Below are 16,135 nucleotides of genomic sequence, written 5' to 3' on the forward strand. Positions count from 1 at the left end.
ATGCTGAATTTGATTCAAATTCATCATTGAAAGTTCAAAATCAGTCAGTTCTCCTAAAAATGAAGTGGAATAAAAAAAGAAATCTCACACTAAACCCCATCTATTATTTTCTACTTATGCTGTATTAATGAAACATATTTTTTTAGACTTTAGAGGGAAGCAAAATCTTTAAAAGCTAAAGCTTGTTTGCATTTTTTAATAAAATGTGCAAACAGACACTGCAGAGACCTACCTTCAGACCTGATTTATAGCACTTTTCTCTTAATTGTCAAACATTTATTTTTTTTATTTCCAGTTGGTGCTGTGGTGAGATCATGTTCTTTCCAGAAGCTACCAGTCTCTCCTGGTGCCACAGCTGCCAACCCCCCTCCAGCTTCCCACCACCCACTTTTGAAGCCCCCCTCCAAGCCCATCAAGCATTTGCTGGTGAGTTCTCAGCTGTCTGCTCCCTAAATAGATCTTATCAGGAGCAAACCAACTTTAAGGGGTCACACAAACTTAAGTTGCTGTTTCAAAAAAGTTTTTCCTCACTGAGCCATCAGTCAAACATTGGTTTCAATAGAAAATTTAGCACATTTTAATGGGTTGTCATTTACACTGACCTGAATGCAGAGCTATTTTCCATGAAGCTTTGTATGTTTTGGAAAGCATCCCTTTGTGTTTTGCGTGATCCACCTTAGCTCTGCCCCACCTCACTAAGATGCAATATAAATATAAACTGCAGCATTAGTGGTGTTTAGGTTTGAAACGGTAAGAGAAAGCTGATAAAACTACTCAAGACCACGGGTTTAGATCATCTACGTTGGATAAAAAAAAAAAAAACTAAACGGAGGAAAAGTTAGACCAAGAAGAACAAGCTGAAGGTATAGTAGCATCTACAAAGACTTTGGTTCTTTTTTGACTTGCATTGAAGTGAATGGAAGGTACTCAGGGTAGTGAGAGTATTACAGAATCAGGACTGTGTCTTTCATTTAGAAATGACAGAGAATCACGAGGCTCACACTGGTGGGTTAAATGATGCCCAAATAAGGTTTGAAGGGAGGCCATTTAAAGTTGGAGATGGCATTTGTGGGGCTCTCTCACACGTGGGGCCATTTCATACATGAGACAGCCTTACGCATGGGGAGAACATTTGAGAACATTGGTTTCCCCATGCGTGGGGCTGTCTCCCTGGTTTTCAGGTCTCTGTCCTGACCTTAAATCCAGTCAGGACAAGGCAGTGCAACCGTGAGAAGAATACGTCACAGCATTTATTGAATGTTGTCATAATAGGAGATGGTAATTATTAAATCTTCAGCTGTATACGAGGTATAAGGGATGGTACTGAATGAGTCTTGAATAAATGTTACACTGCTTTATTTACTTCTTATTGATATTTTCTATGATTTTTTTGTAAAATATGTGTTTAGCTCCTTTAAGGTGTTTGTTCTCATCCAGAAGTTGTATGGGTAGTGTAGCTCTGTTGATGGTGAAAATTTGCCTTTGCTTTGAAATACTACATTTTATAGGCAGAACAGGTGTTAACATTCTAAGCACTGATCTGACGCAAACATGACAAAACTTTTATCATTTGTTTTCTTATCAATGAGTTCTGATTTCTGTCAGATGGGTGATCCAATCCAATTAAAAGATGAAGGAAACAAACACTTTCAGGCTGGTGACATCGACAAGGCCATCGAGTGCTACACCAACGCCCTGAAGGAGTGCACAGACAAAAAGATGCAGGCTGTGATTTACAGGAACAGATGTGCATGCTACCTGAAAAAGGTAAAGCAGTTGAGAAAACGCACACAAATATTTCAACTTAAATGAAAATGTTGCCATATTATCTTCCTTTCATTCTACTTGTTGCAGGAAAGCTATTCAAATGCAGTTTCTGATGCATCTAAAGGTAAAGTAATGAATGAGGAAGTTCAGGTCTCTGTCCTGAAATGCCAAAATGTGACATTTATCATAACAACTCAGTGCAAACCACTAGTTGACCTTTACTTTCTGCCATACTGGTTCACAGCAATTGATGAGGATGCGTCAGATATTAAAGCCTTGTATCGCCGCTGTCAAGCTCTGGAGAAGCTGGGAAAACTGGACATGGCTTTCAAAGATGTGCAGCGATGCGCCACTCTGGAGCCAAAGAACAAGACCTTCCTAGAGACTCTCCGCAGACTGGGAGCAGAAATCCAGGCCAAGGTGTATAGCTGTTATGGACACAATAATAAAAAAAGACAGCAAATGCCAGCAAAAAAATATGTGCCATAAAGTATTTCTACTCTTATAACTCTTTTGAATTGTTAAAAGATATTTGCCCTGCTTTACAGTAGGACAAAGGCACTGAACATATAGGCAGAGCTTGGGTGGTTTAGATCAAAACACATTCACAAATTAGAATGGCCTAGTCAAAGGTCAGACCTAAATCCAACCGAGAAGCTGTGGTATGATTAAAAAAACAGTTTTTCGCAGAAGCTTTCCATCCAAACCCACTGAGCTTGAACCAAGAAACGTCACGACCACAAAACACCAGTGTCACAAGTCTGTGGATGAAATGTGTGAAAGAGCGAATGCTTTTGCAAGACACTTTTACATGTATATGCCACATGCAGATCTCCTTCAATTCAAAAGTTACACCAAGATTTATTTTGTCTCTTCAGCTCAAGACAACATTTTCCACAGATTCGAGAGTACAGAACATGTTTGATATTCTTCTTGATGAGGATATGGACAAAGAAAAGAAGGAAAAGGTTGGTTCAGTGGTTTGTAGTTAAAGGAACTTAGAAAGTCCGGTGTGGGTAGTTTTAACTTCTGAAAATTCATTGGGATTTTTGTATGACCTATTGCTCCTCAACACCTAGGCGGCCAACAACCTGATTGTGTTGTCGAGAGAAGATGCTGGAGCAGAGAGAATCTTCCAGAACAACGGAGTGGCTCTGCTGCTCAACATGGTTGAGACTGGGAAACCAGAAATGATCCTGGCTGCAGTCCGAACTCTGTCGGGAATGTGCACTGGGCACAAAGCTCGGGTTAGTGAAGCTAAAGGACGAAACGGGAAGAAAAACACAAAATTACAATAGAGCCCGGAGCAACTAAAGTTCCACATCTCTCTCCACTTAACAGGCCATGGCCATTGTCAACATGATGGGTATTGATAAGATCTGCAGCATTATGGCACTGGACAACGAAGAAATTGCACTGGCAGCATGCAACCTCTTCCAATGCATCAATGACTCTCTCACTGGTGGAGACACAAGGGATTATGGGAAGGAAGCATCTTTAGTTTTGGGTAAGAGAAAAACTTGCAACATTTAAATCAAATATTCAGTTTTTGATCTACAGCTAAAATATATGAAAACAAATGAAGGTCATCTAGTTGTCCATATTTATTCTATATATCTATATCTATATCTATATATATAATTATCTTTACTTACAGATGCATCTAAAGATTTGAAAACCATTCTCCTTGCCCTCCTGGAGATGATATCCAATAAGAAGGTATCGGGTCATGGCAGAGACCAGGCACTGAACCTCCTCACCAAAAACGTCCCTTCTAGAGACAAGAAAGGGAGAGACCACTCCAGGACCCTTTTCACCATTGATCACGGTGAGCCAGGCCTCTCCATACGAGATCCTCTGAATTTCTGGCCGAAGCTCAGTTCTCTTAACGAGATGCATGTCTTTATTTGCCAGGCCTGAAGAAGATCCTGAAGGTCTGCGGTCAGGTTCCCGAGCTGCCGGATCAGCTCCCTCTGACAGAGAACACACAGCTGATCGCCAGCGTGCTTCTCAACAAACTCTACGAAGACCTGAAGTGTGACCCAGAGAGAGCCAACTTCAAGGAGATCTGCGATCAATACATCAAGTACGTGTGAAGATGTGGGCCAAATTTTGGACCTCTGGGTAAAAATGTGTGAAAAGCCTTTAAATACACCAACATATCATACAACAAGTTGCAACTTTTACAGAAAGTCTCTTGTGATCCCCTTTAATCAATAGGACATCACTTTGTCTTCTTCTATGATACTTTATACACAGAGCATACAGATGGGGGATCTGTGACCATTTATCTCTCCACCCTCTCTTTTACTTTCTTTTTCACTCACTACACCTCCACCTTTCTCTCATGTGACCAAAACCATGGCTCTAGTTAATGTCATGGTAGAGTTTAGTGAACTCCACAGGTTTATGCATGTTATGACAGGATACTAAATTTTTTTTTCTAGCTTCTAGATCAGGTGACCTCAAGATCTCCCTTGTTGACGCAGTTGAAGGCATTTTTTTAAAACCCCCCCTAACATGCTACCACTCTGCAAAGAGGGTTCTTTTCCTTCATACCTTTATATATTCTTACCCCAAGAAAACAGAGCAATTGGTTGACTACCAATCAAAAGGTTCTAGAAATTCATATTTAAGACCAACAAAAAAAATGAAAGTTATAGATTAACATATTGATTGAAGCACCAGTGATTCTGGTAATATCAGATTGTATCATAAGAATTTTTACAGTTGAATAAATTTACTAAACTTAAAAATTACATTTTTCTAAATGGTTAAGTTGCAATAAAATTGTACTCCAACACTTCTAACACATCTTTACCAGAGGTACCTACCAACAATCTTAAGTTAGAAGGATCCTCATTAAGAAACAGGTCAATTTGCTATTGCGCGCCATTTGTCACCTTCTCCACTTCTTTGCTGCAGATCTAAAATTGATCCCAACAACATGGATAAGACTCTCCATGCCATCAACACCATGTCAGGGCTGCTGCAGGGTCCCTTTGAGGTCGGCAACTCTCTGGTGGGACAGCAGGGCGTCATGGAGATGATGGTGGCTCTGTGCGGCTCAGAGCGGGACGTGGACCAGATGGTCGCCGTCGAGGCGCTGATCCACGCCTCCACGAAGATGAGCCGCGCCAGCTTCTTCATCACCAACGGCGTGTCGCTGCTGAAGGACATCTACAAGAAGACGAAGAATGAGAAGATTAAAATTCGAGCTCTGGTGGTGAGTGAACCAGAACCAGAGCAGAGTCTAGCTTTCACAGTGCTTTGCTGTGGGATTTATTTAGTCACATTTCTGCCTAAGTTGTGGTTTGTGGTGGTGAGAGAGAACGCTGATGACCCAGGTTGTGAGGAAGATGATTACTTTAATGAGGAATATGGCTCAAAAACGGTCCAGATCAGGCAGCACAGCAGAGACAATAGCACACAGCTAAAAACCGGTAGCAACTGACAAAAGACTGAACACGGAGCAAAGTAGCCTCAGGACTTTCCAGTTCAACTGAGAACTACTGACTAAGAGAACAACTGACAAGGATCTGACAAAGGACAGAGACAACAGGTGGGCTTAAATACACAGGGAGTAATTAGGGGAACTAGACACACCTGGGAAACAATCAGGGAGCAGACAGGACAACACAGAGACTCACAGGGAACAGGATCACAATAAACACAGGAAAACCCCCAAAATAAATAGAAAACTCAAATCCTAACAATTTCAACCATTAATGTCAGTGCATTGGTATTTTAAAAATCTGAAAGTGTTAGAAAGTGCTGAAAACACTTGACACATCTGCCCTTTCTGAAAGAGAAAAAAGAAGAAAACCATGAGAAGTTTTGCTTGAGATTAAATCATATAGGGAACACAGCAAACACATGGGAGAAGGCAGTGTGGTCAGAGGTAATCAAAATTGAACATTTAAGCCTATGGGAAACTTTATATGTGATAGAAAACTAACAATGCACATAAGAATGAACCCAGCATTGACAGAGTGACACAAATCAAAGACACCAGATTTAAATATAATTGAGAATCTGAATCCAGATATGCAAATGATCTGAAGTTTTCTCCATCCAATCTAACTGAGAGTGACATGATTTGTCACGACATGATTTTCCTTCCACTTCACAAATATGGATTACTTCCTGTTGGTCACACAAAGTACCATATAAAATACACAGAGGTTTTGTGGTTGTCATTTGACTAAACTGGGTAAAGATTCAATAGGTGTACATACTTTTGCAGGATATAGTTTTTTGTTTGTTTGTTTTTTTTTGTCCAGGAAAAAGTAATTCCAGCTACAATTTTAAAGTGAAGGAGCAAAACACATCATCTCATCTCATTTTGTTTTTTTTTTTTTATTGTCTTGTAAGCTTTGAATCTAAACATGTCCATCTATCCTGCAGGGTCTCTGTAAACTGGGTTCAGCTGGAGGTGACGATTACGGCTTAAGGCAGTTTGCTGAGGGTTCCACAGAGAAGCTGGCCAAGCAGTGCAGAAAGTCAGTACTCAACACTTGGATTTAATATAATATTAAGCATAAAATAGGTCTGTAAACAGTTGAAATGCAACTACTGCAAGTATTATTGTCTCATATCTCATTCTTTGTTTTGCTAGGTGGCTTTGTAATCCCCAGATTGATTCCAAAACAAGGAAGTGGGCTATTGAGGGTCTTGCCTATCTGACTAATGATGCTGACGTTAAAGATGACTTTGTAGAAGATGAGCTTGCAATGAAAGCCATGTTTGAGCTGGCAAAGGTACCGATGTTAGATCATATTGTTTTTTTTGTTTTGTTTTTTTTGAGTTATAGAATTTTTATTAGAGCCGAAAGAAGGACATAATACATACATATATATGAACATACATACACATATACACACAATACCTCTCATTTTGGACACATAGTGATCGATACACAGTGCAATATTAACGAGGCATTGTACAGAAATAAAAGTTCCGAAATTACAATCCAACAGTTTCAGCTCCCCACCCAACCCTCCTCCAACCCTCCAATAAAAAAAAAAACAAAACAAACCATTCCCCCCCCATCTCAGCTCAAAGTCAACTTGATAGAAGAGAAAATAAACAAATAAATATGTCATTAATCCGATATGACTACCCATATTTATAACCAAAACAATATTCAGCGACAGGCACCTTCAGTCAGGCAAAGCCCTCAAGTTGGAAAAATAAGAAAGAAAACATTGCCATTTTTGGTAGAACTTCTGTGTAGACCCTCGAAGGGTGTATTTGATTTTCTCAAGCTTAAGAAAAAACATCATGTCTTTAACCCAGAGGGATATTGAGGGACATTTTTCAGACTTCCAGTGTAACAGTAAAGTACGTCTAGCCAACAATGATGTAAAAGCAACAATTTCCAATTGAGCAGAACTTAGCACTGAAGTGGGGCTGAGGATACCGAATATGGCGACCAATGGACAAGATTGCAAATTTACACTCAGGACAGAGGACATAATTGTGAAGTAATTGGACCAAAAATTATATAATTTGGGACAAAGAAAGAACATGTGGCCAAGATTGCATGGGGAGCCTTTGCATTTATCACATATATCCAACATATCCGGGTAAATCCGAGAAAGCCTAGATTTAGAGAAATGAATCCTATGTACAACTTTAAATTGGCTCAAACTAAGACGAGCACAAGAAGAGGAAGATCGGATTCTATCAATTGCGTCATCCCAATTATCTTGGGTCAGCTGGATTCCCAACTCTTTCTCCCATGCATTTTTAATTTTGACGCTAGAATCCACTTTTAGCTTTAAAATAAAACTATAAATCTTAGAAATCGTACCTTTCTGAAGTGGATTGTATGCAACAATCTTTTCCCAGGGCTGTTCAGGGGGCATAGAAGGAAAATTAGGAAAACATTTAGAGACAAAATTCCGAATTTGTAAGTATCGAAACAAATGTGTACCGGGTAAACTGTATTTGGAAGATAAATCCACAAAGCAATCAAATACTCCTGATGCATATAGGTTTCTTATTTGTTTTAAACCTCTGTCATGCCAAACTGAAAACGATGGGTCAGAAAGAGATGGAGGAAACAAATGGTTGTTAGTCAAGGGGGATAAAGATGAGGCAGCAGCAAACTTAAAGTGCCTTCTAAATTGAAACCAGACTTTCAGCGTATTAAGTACAACTTGATTATTAGTGTAAAGAGAGGGTTTTATAGGTAGCGAAGAAAAAATTAGACCAGATAGTGAAGACCCAGTACACGACGATAGCTCCAATTTACACCAAGGAGAGCTGGACAATTTTAACCAATAATTGATTTTGTGTATGTGAGCAGCCCAATAATATGATTGAAAATCAGGCAATGCAAGCCCGCCACTAAGTTTGCATCTTTGCAATAATGTTTTACGAACTCGAGGAGGTTTCCCTTTCCAAATAAAGCCATTGATCAACCTGTCCAAGGAATCAAAAAAGATTTTTGGCATAAAAAGAGGAATAGACTGAAATAAAAAAAGAAATTTGGGTAAGACATTCATCTTGACAATATTAATCCTACCCAAAAGGGAGAGGGGAAGATTACCCCAACTCTGGAAATCAGATGCTGTTTTTGTTATAAGAGGCGAAAAGTTAGCAGAAGCAAGGCCAGATAAAGAACGTGTCACATTTATACCAAGATATTTAAATCCTGTGTGACTGAGTTTGAAAGGGACGTCCAGGAGTAGTGTTTATAGGGAAGCATTCACTCTTTTCCAAATTCAATTTGTAGCCTGAAAAGGAGCTAAAATTATTTAAGATACGCAAGATAGTGGGAACGGAGGTAGTGGGATTAGATACATATAGCAACAGATCATCTGCGTATAAGGACAATTTATATTCTGTTCCATTTCGAAAAATTCCTCTAAAAGAGGGGGATGCACGCAATGCGATGGACAAAGGCTCAATCGCCATAATGAAGAGCAATGGCGATAACGGACACCCTTGGCGTGTTCCACGCCCGAGAGAGAAATAATCTGAGTATATATCATTCGTGTGGACACTAGCCTTGGGAGATGCATAAAGGAGACGAATCCAAGAAACAAAAGTATCACCAAATCCAAACTTCTTCAAAACCGCGAACAAGCATTCCCACTCCACCCTGTCAAATGCTTTTTCAGCATCAAGGGAAATTACTATTTCGGGTTCATCCGAAGAATGCTTTGAATAGATAACATTGAAAAGAGTGTGTGTATTAAAAAATAATTGACGCCCCTTGACAAAGCCATTTTGCTCCTCAGATATAACCAAAGGAAGGGCCTTCTCCAGCCGAGAAGCTACCAACTTGGCTAGTACCTTAACATCTACATTCAACAGGGACAGTGGTCTGTAAGAACCACATGAAGTTGGGTCCTTGTCTTTTTTGTGAAGTAAAACTATAGTAGCCTGTGTTAATGTTGGAGGTAAGGTCTTACGTTCTAAAGATTCAATAAACATATCCAGTAATAGTGGTGCCAATTTTTCTATAAACTTTTTATAAAATTCAATGGGAAACCCATCGGGGCCAGGGGCTTTATTTGACTGCAGCGCTTTTATTGAATTTATTACTTCCACAAGGCTGAGTGAAGAATCCATGCTCCTGGCAGTATCCATATCAATAGCAGGAGTTGATAAATTTTGAAGAAATTCCTTCATTTTATTATTATCTGTGGGAAATTCTGATGAATATAAAGAAGAATAGAATGATTTAAAAGTGTCATTAATTTCGATGGGGTCGTTTGTAATTACCTGTTGGGTATTTTGAATACTAGGTATTATACGAGAGTTAACTTGACGCCGTAACTGGTGTGCCAGTAAACGGCCAGCTTTGTCACCGTATTCATAGTATGAACCTTTACTGCGTAAAAGTAAGCGTTCAGCTTCCTTGGTGGAAATTAAATCAATCTCTGATTGAACACCCAAACGCTCTTTAAATAATTCTGGTGAAGGATCTGTGGCACATCTTTGATCGAGTTTAGCAATGGCCGTTGCCAGTTCAGTAAGCCTTGAGTTATATCTTTTATTAGACAGAGAAGTGTATGAAATTATTTGTCCTCTGAGATAAGACTTAAGTGTTTCCCATAACAGTGAATGAGAAGTGGAGTCGTTCTTATTAAACAACAGAAACTCATCGATTGCATTAGAAATAAAGCCGCAAAATTCTTCATCTGCCAGTAAAAGAGAATTAAACCTCCACAAAGGTCGGCTACGTTTGTAAGACGACAACTGAATGTCTAATACTAATGGAGCATGGTCAGATATTATTATACTCAAATAATCAGAGAAAACTACACATGAATTGAGAGTCTGGTCAATAAAAAAATAGTCGATTCTGGAATAAGAGTGATGCACCTTAGAAAAGAAAGAAAATTTTTTCCTGGTTGGGTTTCGACATCTCCACGGGTCAATAAGACCACTCTGCCTCATAAAATCAGAAAATGCTTGGGCCATTAAAGATTTAGTTAAATTTTGGGGATTGGATCGGTCTAAATCTGGATCAATTACACAATTTAAGTCTCCCCCTAAAATTAACGAATGCGAATCCAAAAATGGGAGGCTGCTCAATAATCTATTTGCAAACTCAGCATCATCAAAGTTTGGAGCATATACATTTACCAGAAGAACCTTTTTCTGCATTAATGTTCCAGCTACTATCACATATCTACCATATTTATCAGCTATGACATCCGTGGGCGAGAATTGTACTGTTTTACTAATCAAAATGGCTACTCCTCTTGATTTGGAATTAAAATCCGAATGAAAAACCTGATTCAACCAAGAGCAACGTAACCTATTATGATCCTTGATGCGAAGATGAGTCTCTTGTAGAAACACTACCGAAGGTTTTAACCGCTTGAGGTGGGAAAAGACTTTTGATCTTTTAACAGGGTGACCCATGCCCTTGATATTCCAGCTAATGAAACGAAGAGAAGTGCCTGGTCCTACCGGGGTCTACAGCGGTATTAATCATTTAACAAAATAAAAACAACCATAAAGAGCTGAGATGGTCCTCCCCGCTACCCATGCCCAAAAATAAACCCATAACAAAACAACACCCAATGTCCCCATAAAAACAGAACAATGGAGACAGCAGTGCTACACACGGCAGTTATTCACAAACAAGTGTGAACACGGAGATAAAGCAGAGCGAAAAAAAACCCGGAAGTGTATTTAACAAAAACCGGCTAATAGCCCCCACCAACCTCCACATTGGAACATTAGTATGTGCATTATTATACTACTTTATAATAATAATTATTATTATTATATAGCAACAAGGTTGAAAACCGCGTAGTCCCCACTTAATGGAGAACAATATTACAAAACAATATCAGTATAGATGCACACGAGCATTATTAATTTCTAAACTGAACAGGATATAACCAAAACTTTAATTTCCTAGTGATGTATCTGAGCCTCAGGTCTAAATAAGTTAAGAACTATATATTCACCCAAACAATCTGTGACCAGGGCTCATTAAGAGCGAGTCAGGTTCGCTCAGAAATCAGAGTCTGAACGTATTGCTTTGCGTCCTCGGATGCAGTAAACTCCTTTACAACTCCATTGTAAGTAATGCGCAGCTTCGCTGGGTAGAAGAGCCCGTACCTGATGCCTTCGATGCCACGAAGTAGCCGCTTCACCTCATTGAAAGCTGCTCGAGCCCGGGCAACCTTAGCAGTGTGATCCGGAAAAATCGATATAGTCGCGGCTCCGACTTTAATCCGCTGGCGCTCCCTGGCACGACGTAAACTGTCCAGACAGTCACTGTAGTAATGAAGCCTGCACACAATTACTCGAGGTCGTCCACCAGCGGTTCCTTTTCAAGTCCGAGCGCTTCCTTCAGCAGCGCAGCCACAGCGGTGGGTGAGCAGGAACCAGCGGCCTCCTCCACGCCGATGATCCTGATATTGTTGCGGCGCGATCTTGACTCTAAGTCCTCACACTTGTCTTCCAACATGGTGACCTTAGCCGTAAGCCGCTCCAGTGAAGTTTTCATACCAGTAATGTCATCAGTGCACCCCGTGAGCGCCTCCTCCACATCCCCCACCGTAGCCGTTAGCTTAGCCAGTTTAGCATCAGTAGCGGCGTGATCATTTGCTAGCTGCGTTTTCACAGCCTGTACCTCAGCTTTAATGGATGATAACGCATCTCCAAGAACCTCTTGAAGTTCCTTCTTAATAATGCCAGCGATATCTTCTTTCAAAGATGCCAGTAGTTCAAGCTTGAGGGTGTCGGCGACCGGGTTCATCTGAGTCGGAGCGGTCACAGCACATGGGTCTGGCGGCGAAGGAGCCGAGGCCTGCGAGCATGACTTTAGCTGCGTCTGAATAGTACGAGATTTTCCCCTTCCCGACATTGTTGGTGCAAAAAAGATATATTCGTGGGACCAAAGTGCAAAACAATCGACAGAGACTTGGTTTACAAAGAAAAGCACAGTTGAATAAGCATTTTAAACGAAATTGGCAGGAGCTACCACAAACCACATCCTACTCCATAGACCGCTCCGCAGCGCCCCCGATCATGTTGTATTGTGCATCCTGTTCATAACCCTCAATGAGTCATGTCCCAGTTGAGGGAAGGAGCATACATCCTGTATGTATTACATACAGGATGTAATTTCAAGTACATGTTTTGGACATGATAGTTGAAAATACATTGTTTTCTACCAAACGAAAGGATTACGAAATGCATCTGATATGAGTCCTTCCTGATTATAATGTATGTGCACTCCCTATAAACTGTGCAATAATTGCATTAATTACCTCAGAATGTTCCACAAATTATGAAGTAAATAGTTTGAAACTTTAATTTGAAGCAGCTAGTATAGCTGCACGCAAAATATATTGGCAGAATAATTAATTTTCTCTGCTTTTTCCCTCTGATTTTAGTCTAGGGATAAGACAATCTTGTATGCAGTTGCTTGCACTTTGGTAAACTGCACCAACAGCTACGATAAGAAGGAAATCATTCCTGAGCTGGTTCAGCTGGCCAAGTTCTCTAAGCAGCATGTCCCTGAGCAACACCCCAAAGTAAGAGAAAACCAGTCTGAGTTTTCCTGCAAACGACTTTCTAATAAGTCATTTGCAGGAAAATGACTCAATTTGCAGGAAATCCGTATGCATGCTGATATGTTTGCACAAATCTTGCAAACAGTTTTTGTCCTCTTTCCTCAGGACAAGAAAGACTTTATTGAGAAGAGAGTAAAAAGGCTGCTGAAGGCTGGAGTCATTTCAGCTCTTGCTGTCATGGTCAAAGCAGACAGCGCTATCTTGACTGATCAGACCAAAGAGATGTTGGCACGGTAGGAAATACATGTGGAATTCCTTTTACAAATTTGTTGACGTCTTCATATTGCACAAATAATACCCCCACCTCCACCCTCACCCAGCTAAACCTGCCTTTCCTGTTTCATCAGCCCTCTTCTCTTTGCTGTTTTGTAATTTGTGTTCATTTTTGACTCATTATTTTTGGCTACAGTGCTTACAGTGGTGCAGTACCTTGTTAAAGTATAAATGCACCTTGAAAACTTTCCATAGTTTGTTATGTGAAAACCTCAATCAATCAATCAATCAATCAAATTTTATTTGTATAGCACATTTCAGCAGCAAGGCATTTCAAAGTGCTTTACATAATTTTAAACAGTGAGAAAGAAAAAGAAAGTAATAAAAAGATAAAAAGAAAAGATAAAATCACAGCCTAACAGGACAAGGCCTCCAGCCTTGCAGCACCAGGCTCCGTCCGCCTGTTTCGCGAAAATTTTGCGCTAGGACTTTCGCTGTCCTACGCGGATTTTGTGCATTAATTGGTTACCTGTTAGTCTAGTCCTCAATGTATGTTATTCTGATTTTATGTGGTAGAGCAACGTGTATCAGCTGAACACACACAGTGTACTCACCACACCATTCAGACATTTATTTGCAAACATGTTTTAAACCATTTATCATTTATTATTTTCCTTCCACTTCCCAGTAGTACTGTGTGTTGCTTCATCTACCACATAAATTAAGAACTAAAGCTGGTGGCTGGTAAAATGTGCAAAAATTCAAGTGATGTGATTAAGGCAATCCACCTCCTTGAACTTGTGAACTTAATTTTTAAACAAATCTGCAGGGTTTTCTTGGCACTGACAGAGGATCCCAAAGACCGTGGCGCGATAGTGGCCCATGGAGGAGGAAAGGTGAGTCATGCAAAAATAAGAGGAGCACCCCAATTTCATGGAAAATGTTTCCAAACTGAAACTGTGTTAGACAAACCCGTCTTTGTTTTGTTATGGTTACCAAACCTACTGTGCCTCCCTCCTACTTTTCGTCGTTCTTGAATCATCATTTTAGTCTCTTGTGCCCTCAGGCTCTGATACCTCTTGCCCTTGAAGGAACAGAAAATGGGAAGGTGAAAGCAAGCTTTGCACTCGCCAAGATAGCCGCTGTTTCCAACCCGGAGATTGCTTTCCCTGGAGAAAGGGTAAAACTCTAAACTTTAACTGTTTTCTTCATTCACTCTTCTCACATTTTACTTTGATCTTTATATTTTCCAGTTCATTTGACAAGAGATGTTAAATTATTTGCCTATATTAGACTATTTTCTTTTTCTTCATCTTGTTGAGTTTCACCTGCACAGTAGAAACTTCTCTGCTGTTAAAACTCTTAATTTTTTTTTTACCAGGTATATGAGGTGATACGACCTCTAGTCAGCCTGCTGCATACAGACAAAGAGGGGACAGAGAACTACGAGGCTCTCCGAGGGCTCACCAACATGGCTGGTTTCAGTGAAAAGCTAAGGTAGTATTTTTAATGTCTCGTGATGCTACGATTGCGTCACAGGAAAAAGTTAAGAGATCACTTCCCAAACGTGCGTCAAATGCATTGCTTCAATGTTTCCACTTGCTCCTCTTACAGGGTAAAAATGGTGAAGGAGAAAGCTTTGCCAGAGATCGAGAACCACATGTTTGAAGAGAATGAAAAGATCAGACTGGCGGCCGTTGAATGTATGTGCAATCTTGTAACATGCAAAGAGGTGAGACAGATAGGATAACACTGAGATTGTTTGTGCACAGATGATGCATGCCAAATGCAGATGAGCAAAAGTTGAAAATCGATCCTATGTGTTGTAGGTCCAAGCTCGTTACCTTGCGGATGGCAACGATAAGCTGAAGCTGCTGGTATTGCTCTGTGGAGAGGACGATGAAAAACTTCAGATAGCTGCAGCCGGAGGTCTGGCCATGCTCACTGCTGCTGAGAAAAAGCTTTGCACCAAAATGACTCGTGTGGTATGCACACTACTAGAACCTGTTTTCACTCCTATTTATTTACGAAGAGGGTCAGATAATGACTGAGTGTTCATTTTCTCCCTATCAGACAGTACAGTGGCTAGAGATCCTGCAGAGGTTATGTCTCCATACCAACGCTAGCGTCCAGCACCGAGGCCTGGTGATTGTGTACAACATGCTAAACTCTGACGACTTCGAGTTGGCCAAGAAACTGATCGAGAGTGAGATGCTGGAAATCCTCACTGTGATTGGCAAAGCAGAGGACAATCCCAAGAGGCAGGATCCCATTGACGTGGCACGCACATGTCTGGTCAAAGCCATGGATCTCGGTCTCGTCAAGCCCTTCACGAGCCCTTCCTAAACAAAAGAAAATGGCTCAAACAACACCAAAGATTTTTTTCCCCCCTAACTTATTTCCTTTGTTAAAAAGTAACTTTTTGCTTAAATGTTTTTTTTTTAATTGCTCAACAATCTGCCACTGAATATCTACACGTTTCCCTCAAATAAAAAAAACAACTGTTTTGTTTTTTAAAATTAATTTTTAATTAACAAGGAGTAAAAAAATGTTTTCTAGTGTGCAGCTTCTTTTCTTACACTTGTGAGTACTTGTGAAGTTGGTGAAATGATTTTTGTTTTTGCTGATTTATAGCTTTGCTTTATCTTTTTTTAAAACTGTTTGTGTAATAAGTTTCACATTTTATTGAATATATACCAAATAAACAGCATTGACAGAAATGTGATTTATTATTATTATTATTACCTCCCAAATGCTTGTGACAGATGATCATAAAAAGACAGCACCTCAATTAAGGTTATAGCTTATGATTCAACAATGTGAAAAAAATAAAATAAAATAGTAAATACTGGCAAAATTTGCTTGTATTGAAGAGTTCCAATGTGAAAATCACTGCAGACCAAAAAAATAACAAAGACCATCTTGAAGATTCCTTTTTGGACTAATATTGTGTGGACAGATGAGACAAAAGTGGAACTTTTTGGAAGTTATGTTTTCTGTTACACGCAGCAAAATAAGCACAGTTACATTTTTACTGTTTTCAGATATTTAGGTTTTTCTTGAACAAACTACTTTCTTAAAAATAACTTCCCCTGAGT

The 16,135-nt window shown here is 39.9% G+C and overlaps 1 protein-coding gene across 2 annotated transcripts; it reads left to right on the plus strand.

Moving 5' to 3' along the window:
- Window positions 1-473: 473 nt before the first annotated feature.
- unc45b (unc-45 myosin chaperone B) lies at window positions 474-15,757 on the plus strand. Of its 2 annotated transcripts, XM_014992880.2 has the most exons (20): window positions 474-863; window positions 1,606-1,767; window positions 1,855-1,891; window positions 2,012-2,187; window positions 2,646-2,735; window positions 2,847-3,014; window positions 3,109-3,274; window positions 3,425-3,595; window positions 3,682-3,853; window positions 4,693-4,993; window positions 6,175-6,269; window positions 6,386-6,527; window positions 12,645-12,785; window positions 12,930-13,057; window positions 13,867-13,933; window positions 14,104-14,217; window positions 14,419-14,534; window positions 14,652-14,769; window positions 14,867-15,022; window positions 15,111-15,757. In XM_014992880.2, exons 2-20 carry the CDS (start codon window positions 1,606-1,608, stop codon window positions 15,381-15,383), a joined length of 2,793 nt encoding a protein of 930 aa, XP_014848366.2. In that variant the 5' UTR covers window positions 474-863; the 3' UTR covers window positions 15,384-15,757. The 2 variants fall into 2 exon arrangements, with proteins under 2 accessions (XP_014848366.2, XP_087865037.1); XM_088008911.1 differs by lacking the exon at window positions 474-863 and having other exon boundaries at window positions 1,585-1,767.
- The last annotated feature ends 378 nt before the right edge of the window (window positions 15,758-16,135 follow it).

The sequence above is a fragment of the Poecilia mexicana genome, unplaced genomic scaffold (assembly GCF_051168715.1).
Source record: "Poecilia mexicana isolate PSO_F unplaced genomic scaffold, ASM5116871v1 scaffold_9, whole genome shotgun sequence".
In the NCBI taxonomy this organism is placed as follows: Eukaryota; Metazoa; Chordata; class Actinopteri; order Cyprinodontiformes; family Poeciliidae; genus Poecilia; species Poecilia mexicana.

Excerpts from the sequence above, each read along its gene's own strand:
- unc45b (XM_088008911.1), top strand. The coding sequence starts at position 1,585 with ATGAGTTCTGATTTCTGTCAGATGGGTGATCCAATCCAATTAAAAGAT. Across the intron at positions 14,770-14,866 it reads ATCTTGTAACATGCAAAGAG|GTCCAAGCTCGTTACCTTGC; the intron begins GTGAGACAGATA and ends TATGTGTTGTAG. Across the intron at positions 15,023-15,110 it reads GCACCAAAATGACTCGTGTG|ACAGTACAGTGGCTAGAGAT; the intron begins GTATGCACACTA and ends TCTCCCTATCAG.